The following is a 19,535-nucleotide window of genomic DNA, read 5'->3' as shown; positions in this document are numbered from 1 at the left end:
TATAAGCCCCTGATGCTGTATGTCTTTATATTCATTTTTACTTAAGGTGGGATTTTTAGCATTTTCTCTGCTCATGTTTCTCTAGAATTGTAATTGCTTTTGTCTGTAAGCGACTCATCCTGCTGTTCAATATTCAAGTTCTCTGGATTTCTGGTATCCCAGTGCATTCTGAGTATCCAAATTGTTCTTGTTACCAGGGCCTTTTTGGAATGGAAGATAAATTTTAAGTCCCAAGCATATCATTTTTTCCCCACTATAGACCTGTGTCAATTTGAGTTCATTGGTAATGAGATAATAAAGAGCTCTGAAGAACTTGCACCTTCTACTGCCTATTCCATAGGCATTTTCCTCAAATTTACATAATTGATTGACGTGATGAGCAAAGGAAGAAAAAAGTACCATGTGGTTGTTGTACGTTAAATTTTGGAACTAGGACACTCTGTTCTAAGTTTTTGTACCTCTAAGACAGCTAAATTTGTGATTTGAGTATCAGATTTGAGGTTTCAGTTTGACAGCCACCAAGTCTGTGTGCCCCAGATTTGCATTATTTTGTGTTGCCCCAAATGCAGGAAAAGCATTGCTAAAAAGCACTTTTGAAAAGGAAATTGACAGTGTATCATTTTCTGAGAGGTTACATTTAAAAACCTTTTATCTCTGCACACTCGCCTCGTATTTAAATGGCTGTGCTAAAGCAACCAAGACACACTTGATTAAACTGATCGTGCTTGTAATTCTCAGAAGTACATCTGAAGGTCTGACGTATTTCATCAGCATTGGCAGAAAATCCCAGTTCTGAAAGCACTGTGATAGAAGATAGGAAGAATTAGTTTGTACATATAATCTGCTTTTCTTTCCCAAACTAGAGGCTTTTTCAGAAAATTCAGGGCATCAGTGAATAAACAGTGTTTTCTTTTCCCCTTTCTGCATTGCTAATTGTTTAAGCTCATGGCATCTCAGCATTTTGAATCCTTTTGAAGAAATGACCCTGCCAAGTTCAAAATCAGATTAGAAGCAATTTGGGCTATATTTAGGTACCAATATTCAATTGACATTATTAAGCTATGGGGAAAAAAACCACTATTTGATGTTGTTGAGCTCAAATGTACTTAAGCTGTTTGCTTAGTCTTTAGAGAGTGTGTCTCCCCAGCATGTAAAATGATCTGTGTGTGCAGTTGCCTTTTTATAGGTACCAGTTTAAAAATAAGATAATCAGCAGGGCAGAAATATGACTAGGGCCTATTGCAGTTAGAAGGTAAAACATCAGAAACATCTCCTGAAGTTCTCAGTACTGAGCAGCAGAGCAGCACTCACACACAATCCCAGAAGCTCTAACCTGTTTGTTTACTTTTTTGGTTTTAGGAGATGCAGTTGTTCCCTGACAGTCATGATATAACTGTTGCTATTCAATTTGATTCCCACTGAGAAATGTCACTATGGCCTTGTGTCATTTACTAATCCTTTGGCTTACCTAATTTTTCAACCTGGAATGAAAAAAAAAATAATTATCCTCCCACAAAAATTGCTTGGAAATATTTGCATGGCTGGTGTCACTTCTTGTGTGAGTGCATATTTGTCATGAAGGTCAATAGACATAATTGAAGTAATGTAAGGTTAAATATGCTGTGTCTGCTGCATGTAAATATTCTAGACTTGCAGTAGATTATCCTGCTGTGTTTGCTGTGATATGCAGCAGGTGAATGCTGTGAATCTTTGGACAAAGTTAACTTCTAAAAATATATTGCCTTTTGCAAATTATTTTGCTGTTCTAATAGAATGAATCTCTTTTATGGTCATGACTGAAACCAGTTGTGTTTGCTTTGTTATACAGTATGGTAAATGGCAATGTTGCTAGTTGTTGTCCCAAACAATCTTCTTTCTGAATTAGTTGGGGAAAAAATCAATCAGTTTGTCATGATCCTGCTACAATCCTAATTCCAGAATTGCTCTGCAGCTTTTTATACTTTAAAAGGAATCTATTTTCCTTTATTTACTCCTGTGCTTTGAGCCTCCGTGGTGACTAAGCTGCAGCCCTTGTAGAATTAGAGACTTCCCAATTAAAGATGAGTTTAACCTTGTGGAAAAACAACTTTGATATCTTCTTGCTTGGTCAAGTCCAGTTTTCCTACTGAGAGACAGTAGAACATTAAGTATATTTTACTTAAAGTGTTTCTTTGACAGAAGAGGGTTGAGGAATGAAGGTTTGAACATAGTTTCAGCCTCATTTTTATGCCCTCTGCTTTATTTCTTCTGAGTAAATACTAAGACATATGTGAGAAATACACATGGAAGAGACTGTCAGTCTGTCTTCTATGTTAAACCTGCAGATTAAAAAAGCCAGTGTGGGATCATAAGGGATTCTTGTAGGGTGTATGGAGTAACAGGTTTATCTTGAACCAGAGCAACACAGGATGATTTGCAAATCTCAAGCCTTCTCCTTTGTTTTCCTGCCTTCTCTTTCTCAGCTTTAATGAGGCATACTGAAGCTTTCTGGAATAAATGTGGGTGATTCTGTGTGTGTGTGTGTTTTTTTAATCACACCAAGTATGAAATCTTCCTGAAGGTATGCTGAGATTTCTCTATTTCCCTCTGTGGTGCACTAAGCATCAAAAGAGTTGTTAGGCTGTTTTTATTACGTATCATCAAGTACCAGAGATGCTGTTCAGATATTTCGTGTTAATTGTTTAATTTGATGCAGTCAGTGTGTTGCTCAGTGAAATGGAATCTGGGAGACTTTAAATTGGTCAGGTCTAATCCAGCAAGATTTCAGACGTTTAATTTTTATACTAATACGAGTTTTTTTATTAGTACTTTGCTGTGCTTTTTCTTGGTACCTTCCTTTATTCCCTTTTTTAATAATATTGTGGTTTAATATCTTTATGTTCATTCTTGGGAAAGGAATTCTACACAGGCCTGCATAATTGATCATAAGATATGCCATTCTTTTATGAACAAAACATGATACAAGCCAACAGAGAGATATTAGTAAATCATTGTTTCAGTGCTTGACCAGTTATGTGAAAATTGTTGATTTGCTCTGAGACATGATCAGCCTCAGCCTAGAGCTGCCTTAAGGGGATAAACACAGCGTGATGAGAAGTAGCAATATGTTTAGTAGAGTGGGGGATCAGTCAGGTTCTTCAGGGACTGGGGGGAAGTCCATTTTTATATACTAACTTGAGTGAGAGTCCCTAATAAAAGGCAAACAGTTATTCAGTTAAATTACCAGATAAAGATACCAGTAAATAATGCAAAAACACAAGGCAGAGAAATACCAAAGGGTCCTGGATCTGGAATCAAGACTTAATAGTGTGAGAATAACTTTGCAGAGGTGTGGGATGCTATAATGGAAAAAAACCACTAATGGACATGTGCATTCACGAGGATGTAGTTTGTTGGCAAGATGAATTGTGTACTATCTGCTCTTTTTTTATGAGGTATAAACCCGAGAAGCAAACACAGTTGGAAATGCAGTATAGACAATATGTTCCCCATAAAGGAAAATTAATTAATTTGAATCTTGCTGAGGGTATGTTCTTTGTTTTGTGTGTAGAGATGGCATTGTAAGTGTGTTGATTGCAGGGTTTTATGTTTGCATAGATACCATACATCAAAGAAGTCTGCACAATGTTTTACAGGGAGTTGAAAGTAGGGATGGAAGTTTGGGGGGGTCTCACAGAAATGCAGGTGCCTGGGCCTGGAGGGGAGGAAAAGTAAAATGAGAAGTATATAGAGACAAAAAAAGTTGAGAGGAAAGTGTTGGTAACTCATTGATTTTTTTAAATTATTTTTTTTCATATAATTATTGAATCTGTGACTAAAACCTTTGTGCTTATATGCTCTCAGTGATGCCCTATTAGAGCTTTTTTGAAGACCTTTCTTTCCCAGATGGTTCATTTCCCCAGTTCATCTGGATTTTCAGAGTCAGTTGACACTCACTTCTTGTTACCTTAGTGTTGCTCTTTAAAGGGCTCTTCTTTTCCCTTCTTGTTTTCCCCTTCATTCAGATGTATACAGAAAGAATTAAATCTGTCTTCCTGCCAGGCTCAACACACCGTGCTTTGTAAAGAGCTTTCCACTTCCTTTTTTATCATACATTATTTCTTTTCACTATTTTTTTCCCTATATTATGAATCAGCTTTCTTAAAGTGAACTGAAAAAGCTCTCTGTGTTCCAGGTGATAACTATAGGATTATATAGGTATAATCTTTACTTGGATTGAACTTGAAAAGCACCTAATAATGTGCCATGCTTTAGTGCATCATGTTCATTTCTCTTACAACTATTTGATGTCAGTAAAAGAAATGACAAATCCCTTTGGAAAATGATGCTTTGCATTTAACTGGTTGGACTAAGGCACAGTTCATAAAGATAATAGAACAACTATGGAACATTATATATGAAAATATTGTTATACAAAGCAGATGATCAGTTTTCTTTGACAGTTAGTTTCTACCTTCAGATTTTCATTCCTTTTAAGGAAGGAAAACTCTGATGTGAGGGGACATAAGATTATATTGATTTCTTTCATATTGGGCTGTACTATGAGTCCTGTGCCCAGGGGTGTACAAATAATCTGTACATTCCATTATAGTATGAATAAGGGAAGAAATTAGGAAATGCCACAAATGGAGAGGCAAAACGAAATGCATCAAGTAGCTCTGTGGAATCAAGAACTTCACATACGCTATTTTTTGAACTTTTATTTATTAAACATCATGTTCTGTAAATTATATAGTTCAGACTTTGGTATGTTTAAGGGCAGATGTTTGATTGGAGATTTGTGTTGGATTTTTTTGTGTAATCCCCTAAGATTATGTGGATGTGCCACATGAGAGAGCTCCATTCTGTTCTGCACCTTGAAGGCTGCACCTAAAATTGTGCTTCAGAGCTGGTGCTGACAAAGCTTGAGAGAGGATCATATGCAAAAAAAGGAGAAAAGTATAAAAAGAGCACATGTTGGCTAGCTAATGAGAGAAAACATTTGGACATTAATCTACATAGGCACATGAAAAATTATTTGAGAAAAAAGTCTTCTCGTTTACAAGATTCTAAAGGCTAAATTTCATGAACAGAACTCTACTTCTATACATCTACACACAGAAGTCTAACAGCTCCTTGATTGTGAATAATTGCCTGAGGGAAACTGTGCTTTCATCCTTAAATTTATATTTAACCAAGTTGTGCAGATCACTGAAAGATAGTTTTGTAAGGAGTTGTGCACTGTTAGAGTGATAATCCATTAGAGATCCAGTCTCTAATTGTTGGATGCTTGTTTGAAAGTCAGAAATTGGAGGGAGAATGCGCTCCATAAATCCCTGGACTGCAGCTTTAGGTATCAAAATCAAACTGGTATGAGACACTGCAGTAGCAAAAGTGTTGCTGTTGATGGAACTGCTTTTTGCCCTCCACCCTTCTCCACTCCCCAGAAAGAAAAAAAAAAACTTCAAAAGAACACAAGTATTTTTCGAGGGGAAGGATTTAATTGAGAAAAAGTGGTGTATGTGAGTAAAGGAAATGCTGATTTCAGATCCTGATTTGCCCTGTGATTATTCTCTTTGCTTTTCTCTCTGACCAGAACAGTTGTTTAAGAAATATCCTCAAGTGTTTGTTGTCCATGATAGAATTTTGAGGGATTACTTCACTTTCCTGACTTTTCCTTGTTATAATCCCAGTTGTTTGTGGCAAGGCTCTGTGTGTGGATGTGGTGGTGAACTTCTAGGAAATAATTGCCCAGTAAGTTATTAATACCAAAAATTGGAATCATTTATGAAGTGGAAAGAGGAGGGAAAGGACATGACCATTTTAGTCAAGTTGTATATGGTGTGTGGTTTGACAGAGGCAACTGGTATTCAAAATATCATATAGGTGCAAAATAGACTCATTTTTAGTGTAGTGTTTCATTCTCTCCTCTGCTTGGATGTGTGAACACATCATTACAGCAGTTGTTTGTGCTATAAGCATAACTCGATTTGAATAAAATTATTCTATGCTTTTTTCCTCAGGTGACATAAAATAATTCCTTTTCCTCCTTGATTTGGAACATCTTGGCTCTTGAAACAAGAGATTTTCAGATTTCTCAGAACAAGAAATTGAAGTTCTGACATTGCAGCTTGAAAGGAAACCTAGAAATATAGGGAGGCACATTTCTCATTTCCTTCCCCACACTTTACCAAAAAACTTTATCTAGATGAAGTAACCATCAGATCTCCTGATTGAAGCTTGTTAAAATCAGGTACAACTGACAGCTCATACATCCCTCTCTTAATTAAATCCAGATGAAGTGAGGAAAAACTGCCTGATCAAAGAGAAAGGGAATGTGGTTGCAGCTTCTCTGAAAGATTCAGGGCACACAAAGCTGTAATTATTGTTTAAGGCATCTGATTGTGTGTTCCAAAGCTAATAGAATATTTCTAGGAGTGGCTACCTTACCAGGCTTCTGCTGAAATAGTGCCAACAACTACTTGTTTTTATTGTTGTTAGAACATGCTCATCAATGCTTTGTGCTATTTGAAACAGTCACAATTAATTTGAATATAATATGCAAAACATGTTTTACAGCATCATTTTGTTTGTACTAGCTGCATTTTGGTTGTTTTCTCTCTTGTTTTTATTCATCTAAAGAGATTTTTATCTAATTGTTCTCCAGGGATGGTATGCTACAAATCCATTACTCTTGCAACATTTTCTGTTTGATATATGCTTGACTATCATGTCTTCTGTGTTGCTTTCTAATTAATGCATGAATAGTGATTATAATTAATTGTTTGCCACCACAAAAAGTGAGAGAGATTTCACTTTTGGAAAAGCTTCAAATTCTGCTCTTGGTACTGTTTTCATAGTATTTCTAAACCAAAATATCACAAATGAGAATGGAGTTAAGAATGATATGATTTCTGTTGTAAAAGGTGCTGGAAAAACACCTGCAGGAATATATAGGGAGTGGCTCCTTTGCAGATTTCTAGTATAGGATTCCAGCCAGAAATGTGATCTGTGACTTTGGAGGATCTGAGGAGAGGTCTATGAATTTTATACAAGTATAGGAAAATATCCTGGAAAGCATTCACAAGATGGAGGAATAAACAGGACAATTCTTGACATTCTTGGGTAAATTTATAAGGCTCTTTGCCTTTATTCTGTCCTATTATCTCACATCTATTCCCATCAGTTACCTCCTCTTCAGGCCGTGGTTATGTTGAAGTACCTGCAGGTCTAAAAAGGCTTAGGATTGAGAGGGAAGATCATGAAATACATAACCAACATACACTGGGTGTGAAGTTATATCTGTACACCTATCTGTTTCATTATTTCTGTGGTATAATTTTCTTTTTCCTCACTCGTAACAGCTCTCACAGCTTCGATTCAGATCAAATGAAGCTAAATTGTCCAACTCTTTCATTTCTGAGTGGCATTTTGGCATTCTTCTAAAAGGATGTTTTTTACCTGTCAGGCACTGTCGGGAAACTCAGTGCCTCTCAGCAGGTTTTTGCAAATGCAGTTTCAAAATCCTGGTGACATCATCAGTGGAAACAAAGCATTGGTTTTGCCAGGATGAAAGGTTTGGTTTGCTTTCAGGGGTTCTGGGACTTTTAGAAACTGTTTTGATCTTTGCCTTCTGTTAAAAATGGGAGTATGGATTTTGGGGATTATTTTCCTGTTGCAAGTATGGGGAAAACCCCCCGCCCCAACCTCTGAGGTCATGAACTTTCTTTTTTTCCTGAGGAAAAAGGGATAAAATAGTGGGCTGGGTTAATATAGGTTAATACCTAACTCTAATCTTGGCATTTTAAAGAAAAAATAAAATTAAAGTGTTTTTATTTAAGATAGACAAGATCTTCGCTACCTTCTAGCCTGGGGTTTTAGGAATGCTGCCATTTGTGTTCTGTTTGAGGAGCCAAGTGCTCTTATTTACTTTGAAAGGTTTCTTCTTTATGCTACCACAAGAAACTCCTAAACTGGCATCCTGAGTCTTTGAGCAGACTTGTCCAATATAAACCAGTTTAAGAAACAGCCTGTGGAACTTTGTTCCTTGGACTGAATATTTTATAAAATAGGCCCTTGTTTACCAGTTTTTGCCCAGAGAGTTCCTATGGGACTTGTAGAGAAATGAGAACTGATCTTGGCCTCCTGATTAACTGAAGTATAAATAAAAAAAGCAGCATTGAAATGATGTTGACATAAGCTTTGTCTTGTGCATAGTAATGTGGTATGTGCAGAATCAATGGTAATCATCTTTTCATTATTGAGAAGTTTGCAGGAAAATTAGGAATTGATATAATTGCTTAGAGCTGGGAGTAAGGAAACATTGGCAGAATTTTCTAGTGTTTCAAAGATTAAAGTTTTATGGCCTTTTATGGCCAAGTCCGAAAACATCATCTTAGTTAACATAAACTTAAGTGTGAGTCTGTGGTTTTAGGAGAAGGAGCAGGTCACAGCCAGCATTGTTCTTGGATAGTTATGATCTTTTTGTTTCATTTCCATGAACACAAACCACTGAAATAATGTCTGTACACAGTGAATGCAGTTGTCTTAAATAATTCTTATCGTTAATAATAACTTCAGGTACTAATGGAACGAAGGGAGAGGAATAGACCTCTTTGCTCCAAGATAGCTGAGAAGCAACTGTTCTTTTGTGGTTTGTTCTGTTTGTTGTTTTCCTGGGCTGTTCTGTCAAACGCTGAATGATGAGGTAATTTGCTTTGTAATGAGAAAGAAATTCTCACACTGAGGTTTTTATGGGTATTTTATTAGGGAATCTTTAAGCTGTACAGAAGTACATGATTGTGTGTACACAGATGAAGTGGGGCTCCTTCTATGGATCTTGCTTTCTTTGGGTTCTAATTTGGCTAGAGTGAAGTATATTGTAATGAAGATTTCAGCAAATTTTTCTTTTTTGCAGAGGCTTTCACCAGAAAGAAAAGATTAGGGATATAATTGTGATTCATAATCATCTGTGTCTTCTGTGTAGTCACAGAGATTCATTATGTATGTAGTGTGAATGATAAAATTGTTAGCATCTGTTTACATACTGATAGCAGGTGAAAATAAAGCTATCAGTGTAAATGACTTACTGTTATTAAAGCTGAATTTCTGTCTTCAGCTAATAAGTTCTGTTTATGTTTCTCCAGTTCAAGTCAAAGAATGCTCCATTATGAATGAGTGTGGAGATCAGAAACTAAGAGCACTGGTACATCCTTCATTAAAGATGGCACTATTGAATCAAACTGTCTCTTCTAGCTAGTTAAAACAGATGTTTAGCCTAGTTTGGTTGTTCCTTGATTCAGATTCCTGCTCTGAATGGTATGCAGGAGTTTGGAAATGACAGAATCTGATGGGTATGGTTGAAAAATGTTTAGTGCATTTTCACACTTGGTGGTAATTGTCATGAAAAATTATTCTAAAAGTATTTTGAGTTCTCTCTGAAATGTGTTTCTTTAGTAGTAGATAAGTGTACCTTATCTACTCTATTTTAACACTATATTTTCTAAAACTTCATTACTTTAAGGAACCAAGTTATTTACATTGGGAGTAGTACATTGATTACCAGTTTTCCTATTGTAAATTCTAAATTGTTGATTATCTTTTTTTATTACTTTTCAAAGACCAGTGTGTCATAGAATCTGTAGAATCAGTAAGAAATGCACCAAACAACTGGTGTGGACAAATTTGAAATTATGTTAAAATTTATGACAAAGCCATGTTTCTGATTTCTCAGTGATGCTGTGCTCTCTTCTGAGAACAGTTTCTGTCTGTAATGAGTATTAGCATCAGTGTGTATAGCAGAATAAGAAACCTTGATACATCCAGTAAAACTGAAGTTAACAGAGAAGTAAGTAGATCAAATATTTAAAGAAATAAAGTTGAGGTGGCTTTGCTTTCCAGACTCCTAGAAAATCCCAGGCTGATTATTTTTTACCTCCTTGTCATAGTGCTAATTTAAGGAATATGCTAAATACATTTGATTTCTTCCCTTTAGGTTGAGAAGGTTTATAAATGAGAACATCTTCTACCTCTAGTCCCAATGGGCCTTTGTTTTCTTTTGTCCTCGTGTTTTTGCTCTCTTAGGGGATAATCCATCCCTAGCATATTGCCAGCTGCCTCTTTCTTAAATGAATTTTTTTGTGTCAACACAAGCTTTTGAGATTCAAGCATTGCATGTAAAACTCTCCCAATGGAATGCTGCTTTCTCCTGTTTTCAACTTCCTCTAACCAGTAGCTGGAAGGATGTGTCAAAAAGAACTTGGAGTCAGTCTTTGAAAGGCTTTTGGAAAGTGTTAAGAAGTTTCTGGCAGGTCTCTCCTTTGTGTTTGCTGTGCAGTCTTTCATCTTCGGGAGGTATCAAAGGCATCGACTTGGTGGCCTGTTTTTTTTCTGCTGTTTCAGACTTGTGTTGAACATCCCTTGAATTCCTTGTCTGTGGCTCTGGAGAGGAGCCTTCTGAACTGCTGCAACACCAGTGCTTTTCTTATAGTTAAATGAGCAGTGTTTTTTCTGCTGTGGCTCCTGTATTCATAGAATCATAGAATTTAGGGGTTGGAATGGGCCTTACAGATGATCTAGTCCCAACCCTCCTGCCCTGGGCAGGGACACCTTCTCACTAGATCAGGTTGCTCAAGGCTCATCCAGCCTGGCCTTGAACACCACCAGGGTTGGGGCAGCCACAGCCTCCCTGGGCAACCTGTTCCAATGTCTCACCATTGGTATTGTTGATGAATGCCAAGCTATCAGTTCTGCCTTTCATCTGCTTTGTAAGTCCTGACAGTAATAGGTGTGTTTTGGGGCAAATGAGTGTTTGACATTTCTGGTACTTTATTAACTCTTACTCACATTATTGATATGTTGATGTGAAGTCCATAGCAGTTGTTATGGTACGTGTGATGACTTGCCCTGAAGCTGATTTGAGGTCTTCAGCCTTGATTTCTCTGATTTTATTTTTTTTTCAACTGTTTACATGGGAGAAACAAGTAGGAAACATGGAAGTACCATGGTAGTGGTCCTCATATGGACATAAAGAATTTAATTCTACTATTGATGGCAATTAGTGATTCTTTATCTCTGCCAGAATATGGTAGCATAGCATCTTAGTAATGTTTGCATTATTGCTTGCTTAATTAAATTGGTTTAGGCATTGCACTGGGTATTTCCAAGCAATAGTATTTACAGTGAAGTCTTGGCATATAATTTTTTATGGTTATGAAACTGAAAAAAATGTTTGGGAATATAAAGTTATTTCTCTTAGTTGAACAACCATCTTTAGACTTGTTAGTGGAAAAATCTGTGAGTTTTGGTTTGATTCAAGAATACTGATCAGGAAACTTTGTTTACAGTTTTTAAATGAGCACTCACTAAGCTTCTATCTGTGTTGAGGAAAACTGTTGGAATTAAGTATTTCTGTGGCACGAAGTTGAGAAAGCTCAGACTCCTCACTAATGTTTGTTCAGGAAATAGTGAAGGCATATATAGCTCTGCTTCCCTGGAATTACTGTGTTGGCTAAGTCAGAACATTTCAAGGTGATGTTTTAAGTTACTAATATTTCTAAGTAGGAGGATGGTATGAAGCATATAGAGGGTGACAGTAACTTTGTTAATATTGCATGGTTTATGACTGGAAACTATTGTCTCTACAGCTCTCACTTGTCTTCTTTCAAATTAAGCATAGTTAAAATACTCTGTTCTCTCTCTGCTCATCCTATTCCTCCTCCTTACTGATGTTCTTTTGTCTTGCAAGCTGTCTGCTCATGATATTTCTTACTTGCAGTTTGCTACTTACTAGATAAAAAATAATAACATTGAAATTACAGTATATGTTTCTACAGGGTTACTCTGAAATATCTTCTCGTTTCAGTACCAGTGTTGGGGTGGGTTTTTAGTGCTTACTGTTGTTATTTCTCATGTGAATGTGCAACCTGAATGGAGGATTTGACTCTGGGAGCTTCGTCTCAAAGAATTGATTGCAAATATGGCATAGCTCAAGTATTTTTCTTTTTGTCACACTTTTCAGTCATTTTTAGTGTATTAATTTAGTTTTATATTATACGAGATTGTTTTTGAAGGATCCACAGATAGAATTTGTACAATTATATACCTGTTTAGTTCTTTTTCCTAGTGTTTCTGGTGAGCTGTTCAAAACAGCACTCTGCTGACTCCACTGCAATTCTTGTTTTTCTGAAATTTTTAGGCTGTGCTCAATAATTCAGTAATGTGCCATTATTACCTATTTAATGTATTCTTGCCATTAAACTTTCATTTCCTTTTGTGCAGTTAAATGTCATTGAGGACTGAACTATACCAGGCTTGTCTTGTATTAAGATGAGCAAGTCCAAGCTTGAAATTCTAACCAGATTCATTTCAATCAACTGAAAATATAGGTATTGGTGCTGTGCCTGCACTGCTGTGGCACTGTATAGGCAGATATTACAGTTTCAAAATCTTGATGTTTAGATATTAATGTCCACCACATTATGAGTTTCTACTTCTAAAAGAACATTATAAGCTAACAGCTTTGCTTTGATGCCACTGAGACTTTAATTGAGAAGAGAGGATTGCTTTTGGAAAGTTACATTAGATGAAGTTTTCAATCATACTTTTAAAAAACAAATTTTAGATTTCTATTTATGTACCCTTCCATTAGTTAGAGCAGGAAAATCCAGGTGGAATATTAGGCCTCTCTCCAATGGAAGGTATTTTAGCTTTGTTCTGCTTGCATGTAGCTTGGGAAATGACAGCTTTTTGGTACTCAGCACTATCCAAATGCTGCAGAATGTTCTAAATAGAATATCCACCTGGTTTTCTGTTCTTTCTTTTGCAATTTGTTGACTGTTTCTGAAGGATCACTTTTGGGTTTAGTCTAATCTCAAAAAGAAATGGTTTGTATGATTTCTCTGTACGTCTCCATCCTCTAATTAGGTTCCAGGTTGTTTGTTGTTTTGCAGAGAGATTGGGACCTCAAAAATGTTGTGTAATTAGAAATGTGATACTAGGCAGCCTCTCAAATTAGAGTCTCAAGTCTGGGGAAAGGTTGAAGCATGAGCTCTGCTCTATTAGGAATCAGAATCCGCGTGGAAGAGAGTCGTTACAAGGAAAAGCCACAGGGAGCCAGGCTGCATGATTTTTGTAGTTCAGGGAATAACTTGTGTCTTTTGTTCTCAGGGTTTGATATGTACAGCACAACACTTTCATCAGCTACAATTCAGTATCAGCAGAACTAGTTTAATCCTGTACCAGCTGTGATTTTTTTCCAGTGATTTGTGACTTTGTGGATATAAACAGCCACACAAGAAACAGCAGACTGAGACATACTTGCTTTGAGGCAAACTAATATTTCCCTTAGTAGCTCGCACCCTTCCTGTACTTGCAAAATAATTGTTCAAAAACTATTTTTTCTCATGTAGGGAGAGAAAAAAATCCACCACATTTTTCAATTTAAAAACGTTATGTCAAACTTTTAATGATGACTGCTGGGATTAAAGTTAATCTCAGTCTCATTTCTAGACTTCCATACTTCCTAAAGGGGGGGAAAAAAAAAGACTTCTGTTGTTCCATGGTGTTTTTCTCACTAATAATCTTTCAAAGCTGTTTGTCAGTTTGCTGGGGAGGGTGGGTTGATATTTCATTTTTATAAGTTCTGTGACATTACATAGCTGAGAGTGTTCCTCAAAAACTGTACCTAGCCCGGGAAGCCTGAGGCATGAGCTGTTTGGCCAGGCAGTAAAAATCCACAGAGAAGACTTTTGTAATAAGAGATGTCATCCTATAGCATTTTGTCATTGGCAGTTATGCACATTTTACATATAAAATATATGTACATAATGTGGGGAACGTGACATTACTTGAGCAGAGTGAGAGATCATAGAGTCTCACAACAAACTAATTTTTATGTCTTCTCCTATAATGTATTCTATAAAAGTAATAATTTCTCTATAAAAGTAATAATTTCTTCAAAGAAAAATGTCTAATATATTTGTAAATTTTGTAGAGTAAGTTGTACACTCTATTAGTGGCAAATCTTCACCATTGGAAAGGGAACATTTAATGGAAAGGTTGGTATGAACTTGCAGAAATGTTAAGATTAATATATAAAAGTGTCATGTTTGAAAACAGAACAGCACTTGCAAATTTTTCCGTTCTAACCTTTGTACTGAGTTAACTGTTTTTTACTTTTACTTTCATTTGCTGTTAGATTGTGTTGCATTTGAATCGTTTTCCTTAACAAAACCTTACAGCTTTGCTGAGAGTGCCCGAGAACAATACGATAAACTGTGCAACATGCACAACAATATGACTAAATTGTATGAAAATTTGGGAGAATACTTTACCTTTGATCCCAAAGCAATAAGTATAGAAGAATTCTTTGGTGACCTGAGCAGCTTCAGAAGTCTATTTCTGGTGAGTAATGTCTGCAAAATATTATATATTCTTGTTTGGGTTTTTTCTCTCAATTTTAATTCTTTCCTCACCTCTCAATATTTTTCTGTTATAATTAACTTTGTTTTGTTCTGTGCCATGAAGTTGGGTGAATGTTTTAGGTTTTCGTTACTGATAGATATAATCCCCTAGTTTGTAACTTCCCAACTCAACTGGGAATGAGGATATGGATAATTAGAAAGTATTTTTCCTCTTTGAACTGATTTGGCACAACAAACAAGTGTGATCTGAAAAGCAAGTTACAACCAAGACCTGAGTGGACACGTCTCCATGCTGATGACAGCAATGCTGAGGTTGAAACCTTCAAGATAAGCTCAGTATTGCTGACGCAACCCATGAAGTTCACTTAAGTGCTTGTATTACCATTTCCTGTCATGCAGAGTGGTCAGGGTGTGTCTTTTTTGTTTTTTCATGAAGGAATTTAAGAATTTTGTTTTCAACAGGTAAGGTTTTAATGGGTTGAATGGCATCTTTCCTAGTGGCTATGTGGGAGCCATAATTAGTTGAACAATAGGAAATGTACAGGGAAAACAGATGCCTAGAATGTCACATTGTGTCTCTGGAGAGCATGAACATCACCTGGAAATACCACTCTTTGCCATACAGCTGGGGCTCACTGATCTGTCTGTTGCCAGGAGCTGCCTGAATTTATCATGCAGCCCTAAGACTTGGCAGAGAGTATTGTGAAAGTGTTTGGTGCAGTTAAACCACTCTAAGTAGTTGAATCCTTCTGCTAGATTTGATTTTAAGCAAATAGCTCTTGTATATTTCCAGGTTTTATCTACTTTCTGCTTTTTTGAAATATAATCAACTTTTATATTTCTGTTATGTACTGAATCAGTTTTAATGGTCTATCTTTTTACAATCTGGATACGTGGAATAGCAGTGGACGTATCAAGTGTCAGGTCTCTTTCTGATAGGCAAGGGTTTTTCTAAATAGAAAAGTTACACCACAAATAGTCTTTGAATTTCCGGAAAAGTAGGGCTGATTTCTTCCAATCTGTTATAATTTTCAAATCTGGACAAAATAATTTCCTAGGATACTATTCTAATGCTACATTGGTCTAAATAGTTAATTCTATCCGTCTGATCCTATGGTCTTTAAAATGTTATCTGCCCTTTTATCTTCTAAGCTTCTTTTTAAAAAAGTTATGCAGTAATGAAATGAACTTGGACCATATGTATGGTGCATGCTAATTTAAATAGGAATGTTTCAGTATGAAATGGTGAAATCACAGGGCTGTGTAGCTTGAGGAGACACTTTCTTTTCCTCAGCATCACTTGTGCTTCAGTCAGTTCACTTGTTCAGATACATACAGGAGTAGTAGTAATTGTAATTAGGTCTTTTGAGAATTTCTTGACTTACTTTATCCACTAGAGCAGAACCTTGTAGACTTTAGTGGCATAAAGATTCTTGTTTAGGGATTTAATTTTTTCCAGACATTTGAGGAAGGCCTAGGGCAAACATTAAAAGTTCACAGTACAGCAATTCATTTTTTTCTATAAGGAAAAAAATACTAAAAAGAATTAAGATTTTCTCCAATATTTTGATGCTTGCAAGAAGTTTCCCAAAAGGAAAAAGATACTGAAACTCCTTTAATCTGTGGGATTTACTGCAAGACAGTAATAACTACTGATAAGAATTCAGGAGCAATCAGATAAGACTGAGGATATATTGCATCTCCAAATGTTCCCTAGAGCATACATATTTATTAGATTTGTCCAGCTTACACTGGTGTAATGCCTTCCTGCTTTCTCTAAGTGGGCCCGTTAACTTCTAGTATTTTGGTAAATGATTGAAGTCTAATTCCAAATATTTTTGAAATATTGATGGCTCATTCCTTCCTATTTGTGCTTCTCCTGTGTCCTTGCTAGTGCCTGTCTATTGATAGAGCTTGTTTCTTCTGCCATATTAATTTAATTCGGAAGTTCTTCAGATTTCTTCTTCAGTTTTTGATACATTTCTGGTGTGAACGTTTATGGCAACGAGGCAAATCATAGAATCATAAGGTAATGTAGGTTGCAGCAAGGCAATGTAAGGATCACTGAGTTTGCCTCTGCTCAGAGCTGTGTAGAAGTTAGTCCAAGCTGCGTGGAACTTCATCTAAGTGTGTTGTATGCCCATGGATGCAGATCCCATGACTGGGAGACTGTATTGAAGGTTTTTTAAAGCCAAAGGAAGCAACATCCCCTGCTTTCCTCTCATCCAGAGTGCCCATCCTCTCATTAGAGAAGGCAATTGGGTTGGTCAGGCACAATTTACCTTTGATGTTTCCACTCACCTCCTTGCCCTCTAAGTACCTGGAAATGCCTTCCAGCAGTAATCAGTCTGTGATCTTCCTGAAAACAGAAGCGATGACTAACCAGTGTGTAGTGCCCCAAGCTATCATCAGTTTTTTTGAAGATAAGGTTATTTGCCTTTTCCAGGCATTGGAGATGTCCCTTGAGTGCCACAACTTTTTGATGAAATCGAGGCCTTGCACTGACACCAGGCAACTGCCAGAGCTGCCTGTGAGACTGTGATGGCAAAGGTTGAGATGAAGGGGGCACAAATACTTCAGCCTGTTCTTTGGTCTGAAGTTCCATGCCCCATTCAAACAGCAGCTCCATGTCTTTTCTTCATTTTCTTTTGTCTGTCCTTGTAGCTATAAAAGCCTTTTTCATTGCTTTGCTCGTTACCGGTTTATCTCCGTCTGAGCTTTGACTTAATTGCTTCCCTCCTTGGGCAGTGTTCCTTCTTGATAGTATAACTGGTCTTCCCCTTCTCCTTGTTCCTGGCTTGTGTTGGAGCTCTGTCAGGAATTCCCCAGTCAACCAGGGTGGCCCTTGTCCCTCCTCAGCTCTCTGCATGGCAGGATGGGTGTTGTTTGTGCTTGAAGAAGGTTTTCCTTAAAGGCTAGTTGTGAACAATGAATGCTTTGCATCTACATCGTGTTTTAATTGCGACTACTGTGTATCTAGCTGGAGATAATTGGCCTTTGTCAGCACTTAGAATTCAGCATAGCCCTTCAGAAAAACTTCACTTGGCTTCTATTACCTTTGTACAACAGCTGTTTCCCCTTGCTTAACCTATGATTCTGCTAGGGAAAAGCAAGAATACTGACTAAATAGGCTGCTGGTAGTGGTAATTTCTTTCTTTCATTTACAACTAAAAGTGTGTTATAGAACCATGCAATTTTGCTAGTGTATTTAAAAAAGAGGGAATATATATGAGTGTTTTTAAGGATGACTCTAAAAATTAAATCAAAAATCTATTCTGAGCATCACATCCCCAGGTCACAGAAATTCTCTGTGTGAGTTTGTGTGTGAACAAATATATATAAAAGTAAATCTGGAGCTTCTTATGTTTCTGCCTTATAGAACTCATATCAAGCTATTTTAATGTTAACAAAACAGCTGCTCTTTTGAAAACTCATGTTAAGGACTTGACAATTATTGGAGGAAGTGCCATATTTAATGGAAAATAATGCTTATTTTATTAGTTGAAATGAAAAAGTAGATGCATGCATCATCTTTTCTAATTGCTTGCCTTTTGCAAGTTGGACACAAACAGTGTTTAGCAGATGCACCTCCGTGTGGTCTAAGCATTCAGCAGTTGTTAGGCTGAATGAAAAGATGTAGAGTTTAGGAGAAAAAGAAACATTTTCTGGAAGTCAGTGTTGTTTTTTCATTCTTCTGTTCAAAACACATCAGCAATACAGTGATATTCTTTTGGGTCCAGCAATTTCTCTTCAAGTTATTTTCCAACAAAATTATCCACATAATAATTAGTCATTCTGTTATCCCTTAACAACAGAAGGAAGGGAATTTTTGAGTAAGTAGTGTAGGCTGATAGAGTGACTGACCTTTCTCCATTTCTTTGTGAGATATATCGATTGGGGTTGGAACACTTTCTGTACAGCAGTAGACAATTACCCCAAAAATTGATTCTATGTATGGGCATTTTCTTGCTTGTTGTTTTGTCTTTAAAACTGTCCAGATACAAAGTTTTTGAATCGAGTACCAAAACACCTGTCTACTTTTGTATGAGGGAGAATAAATATTTTGGGGCTGTTTTTTGGTGTTAGGAGAAGGAAGAAAGCACTGAAGGTAATTCACAGTTGAAGTGACACCATGGAAACTGCTCATCATACAACTGCAAATAACCAACTAAACTTAGAGCACCTCTGACCAATCCTCTAACCAAACACTCCTGAGCCATTGCAGTTCATTGAGCTGCAATATAGGGAATCAGCCTAGAGATGCAGAGAGAAGAATCAGAGTTTATTTATTTATTATTCTGTATTGCTTATATTTTATCCCCAGGCTTCTCTAACCATTTTTGTGGGAAATGTAATTAGAGCCAAGGGTGCAATGAGACAAGGAAATAAAGTGTGCATCACGTTCCTCCTCTACCTCTTGCAGCCAAGCACTGTCCCTCACAGGCCCCTCATGGCTGTACTGCTTCTTGCTCTTTTTTTATTAATTTGTCTTAAGGTTAGGTAGAATATTTGAACCTTTGGAGTGAGCTTTTAAATAGATTTTTTCCTGGTGTTTGTGTCACCTCTGTGTCAGTTTACTACTTTGATTTTGTGCCCAAGTGTGTCTTGATAACCTCACTGTATTCAAGACATGTCACAGGAAGTTGATAAAGCACTTCAGGAGGACTTTGCCACTGGAGCACAAGTCAGATTCAGGCCTGGAGGAGAACTGGAAAAAAAAAAAAAGGTGTATTCTCTTTGAGCTGGCAACTGCAGAGAAATTGAATCAAAGTAGCAAAAAGGGTGATTTTTTGTTGTTTGGGATGTTTTTTACTCTTTGCAGTTAAAATAGATCAACTGGATAATAATATCTTAAATTTAGGAGTAGTTAGAAGAAGAAATGGTTTTAAGATTTTTATTGATTGGGTCCTTTCTTCTGTTGCAAGTAAACACAAATTTCAGTTGTCCTTGAGGACAATTGCAACCTGATATATTTTGGTTTGTTATTGTTTCAGGCTCTTATCAAATAATGATTAATCAGTTGCCTGAAGCAAGATGCCAGTTTGTTCTTTTCTGTTTGGGTTCTTTACTTTAACCTGCTGTCTCACAGTTTATATCAAATGACCTGCAATATTTTTAAGCTGTCACTTTCTG

General features: G+C 36.7%; 1 protein-coding gene across 1 annotated transcript in view; it reads left to right on the top strand.

The window, feature by feature from the left end:
- Positions 1-19,535, top strand: part of DIAPH2 (diaphanous-related formin 2) — a gene marked incomplete at both ends in the record, with an annotated part of 145,840 nt that overhangs the window by 101,963 nt on the left and 24,342 nt on the right. Inside the window, one exon of the mRNA XM_009081519.1 lies at positions 14,218-14,382. Within this exon, the coding sequence (XP_009079767.1) occupies positions 14,218-14,382 (165 nt within the window). The remainder of the gene's footprint in view (positions 1-14,217; positions 14,383-19,535) is intronic.

This window comes from Acanthisitta chloris, unplaced genomic scaffold (assembly GCF_000695815.1).
Source record: "Acanthisitta chloris isolate BGI_N310 unplaced genomic scaffold, ASM69581v1 scaffold69, whole genome shotgun sequence".
NCBI classification, from domain to species: Eukaryota; Metazoa; Chordata; class Aves; order Passeriformes; family Acanthisittidae; genus Acanthisitta; species Acanthisitta chloris.
The sequence above is the reverse complement of the archived record's forward strand: the minus strand, read 5'-3'. Positions and strand labels throughout refer to the sequence as shown.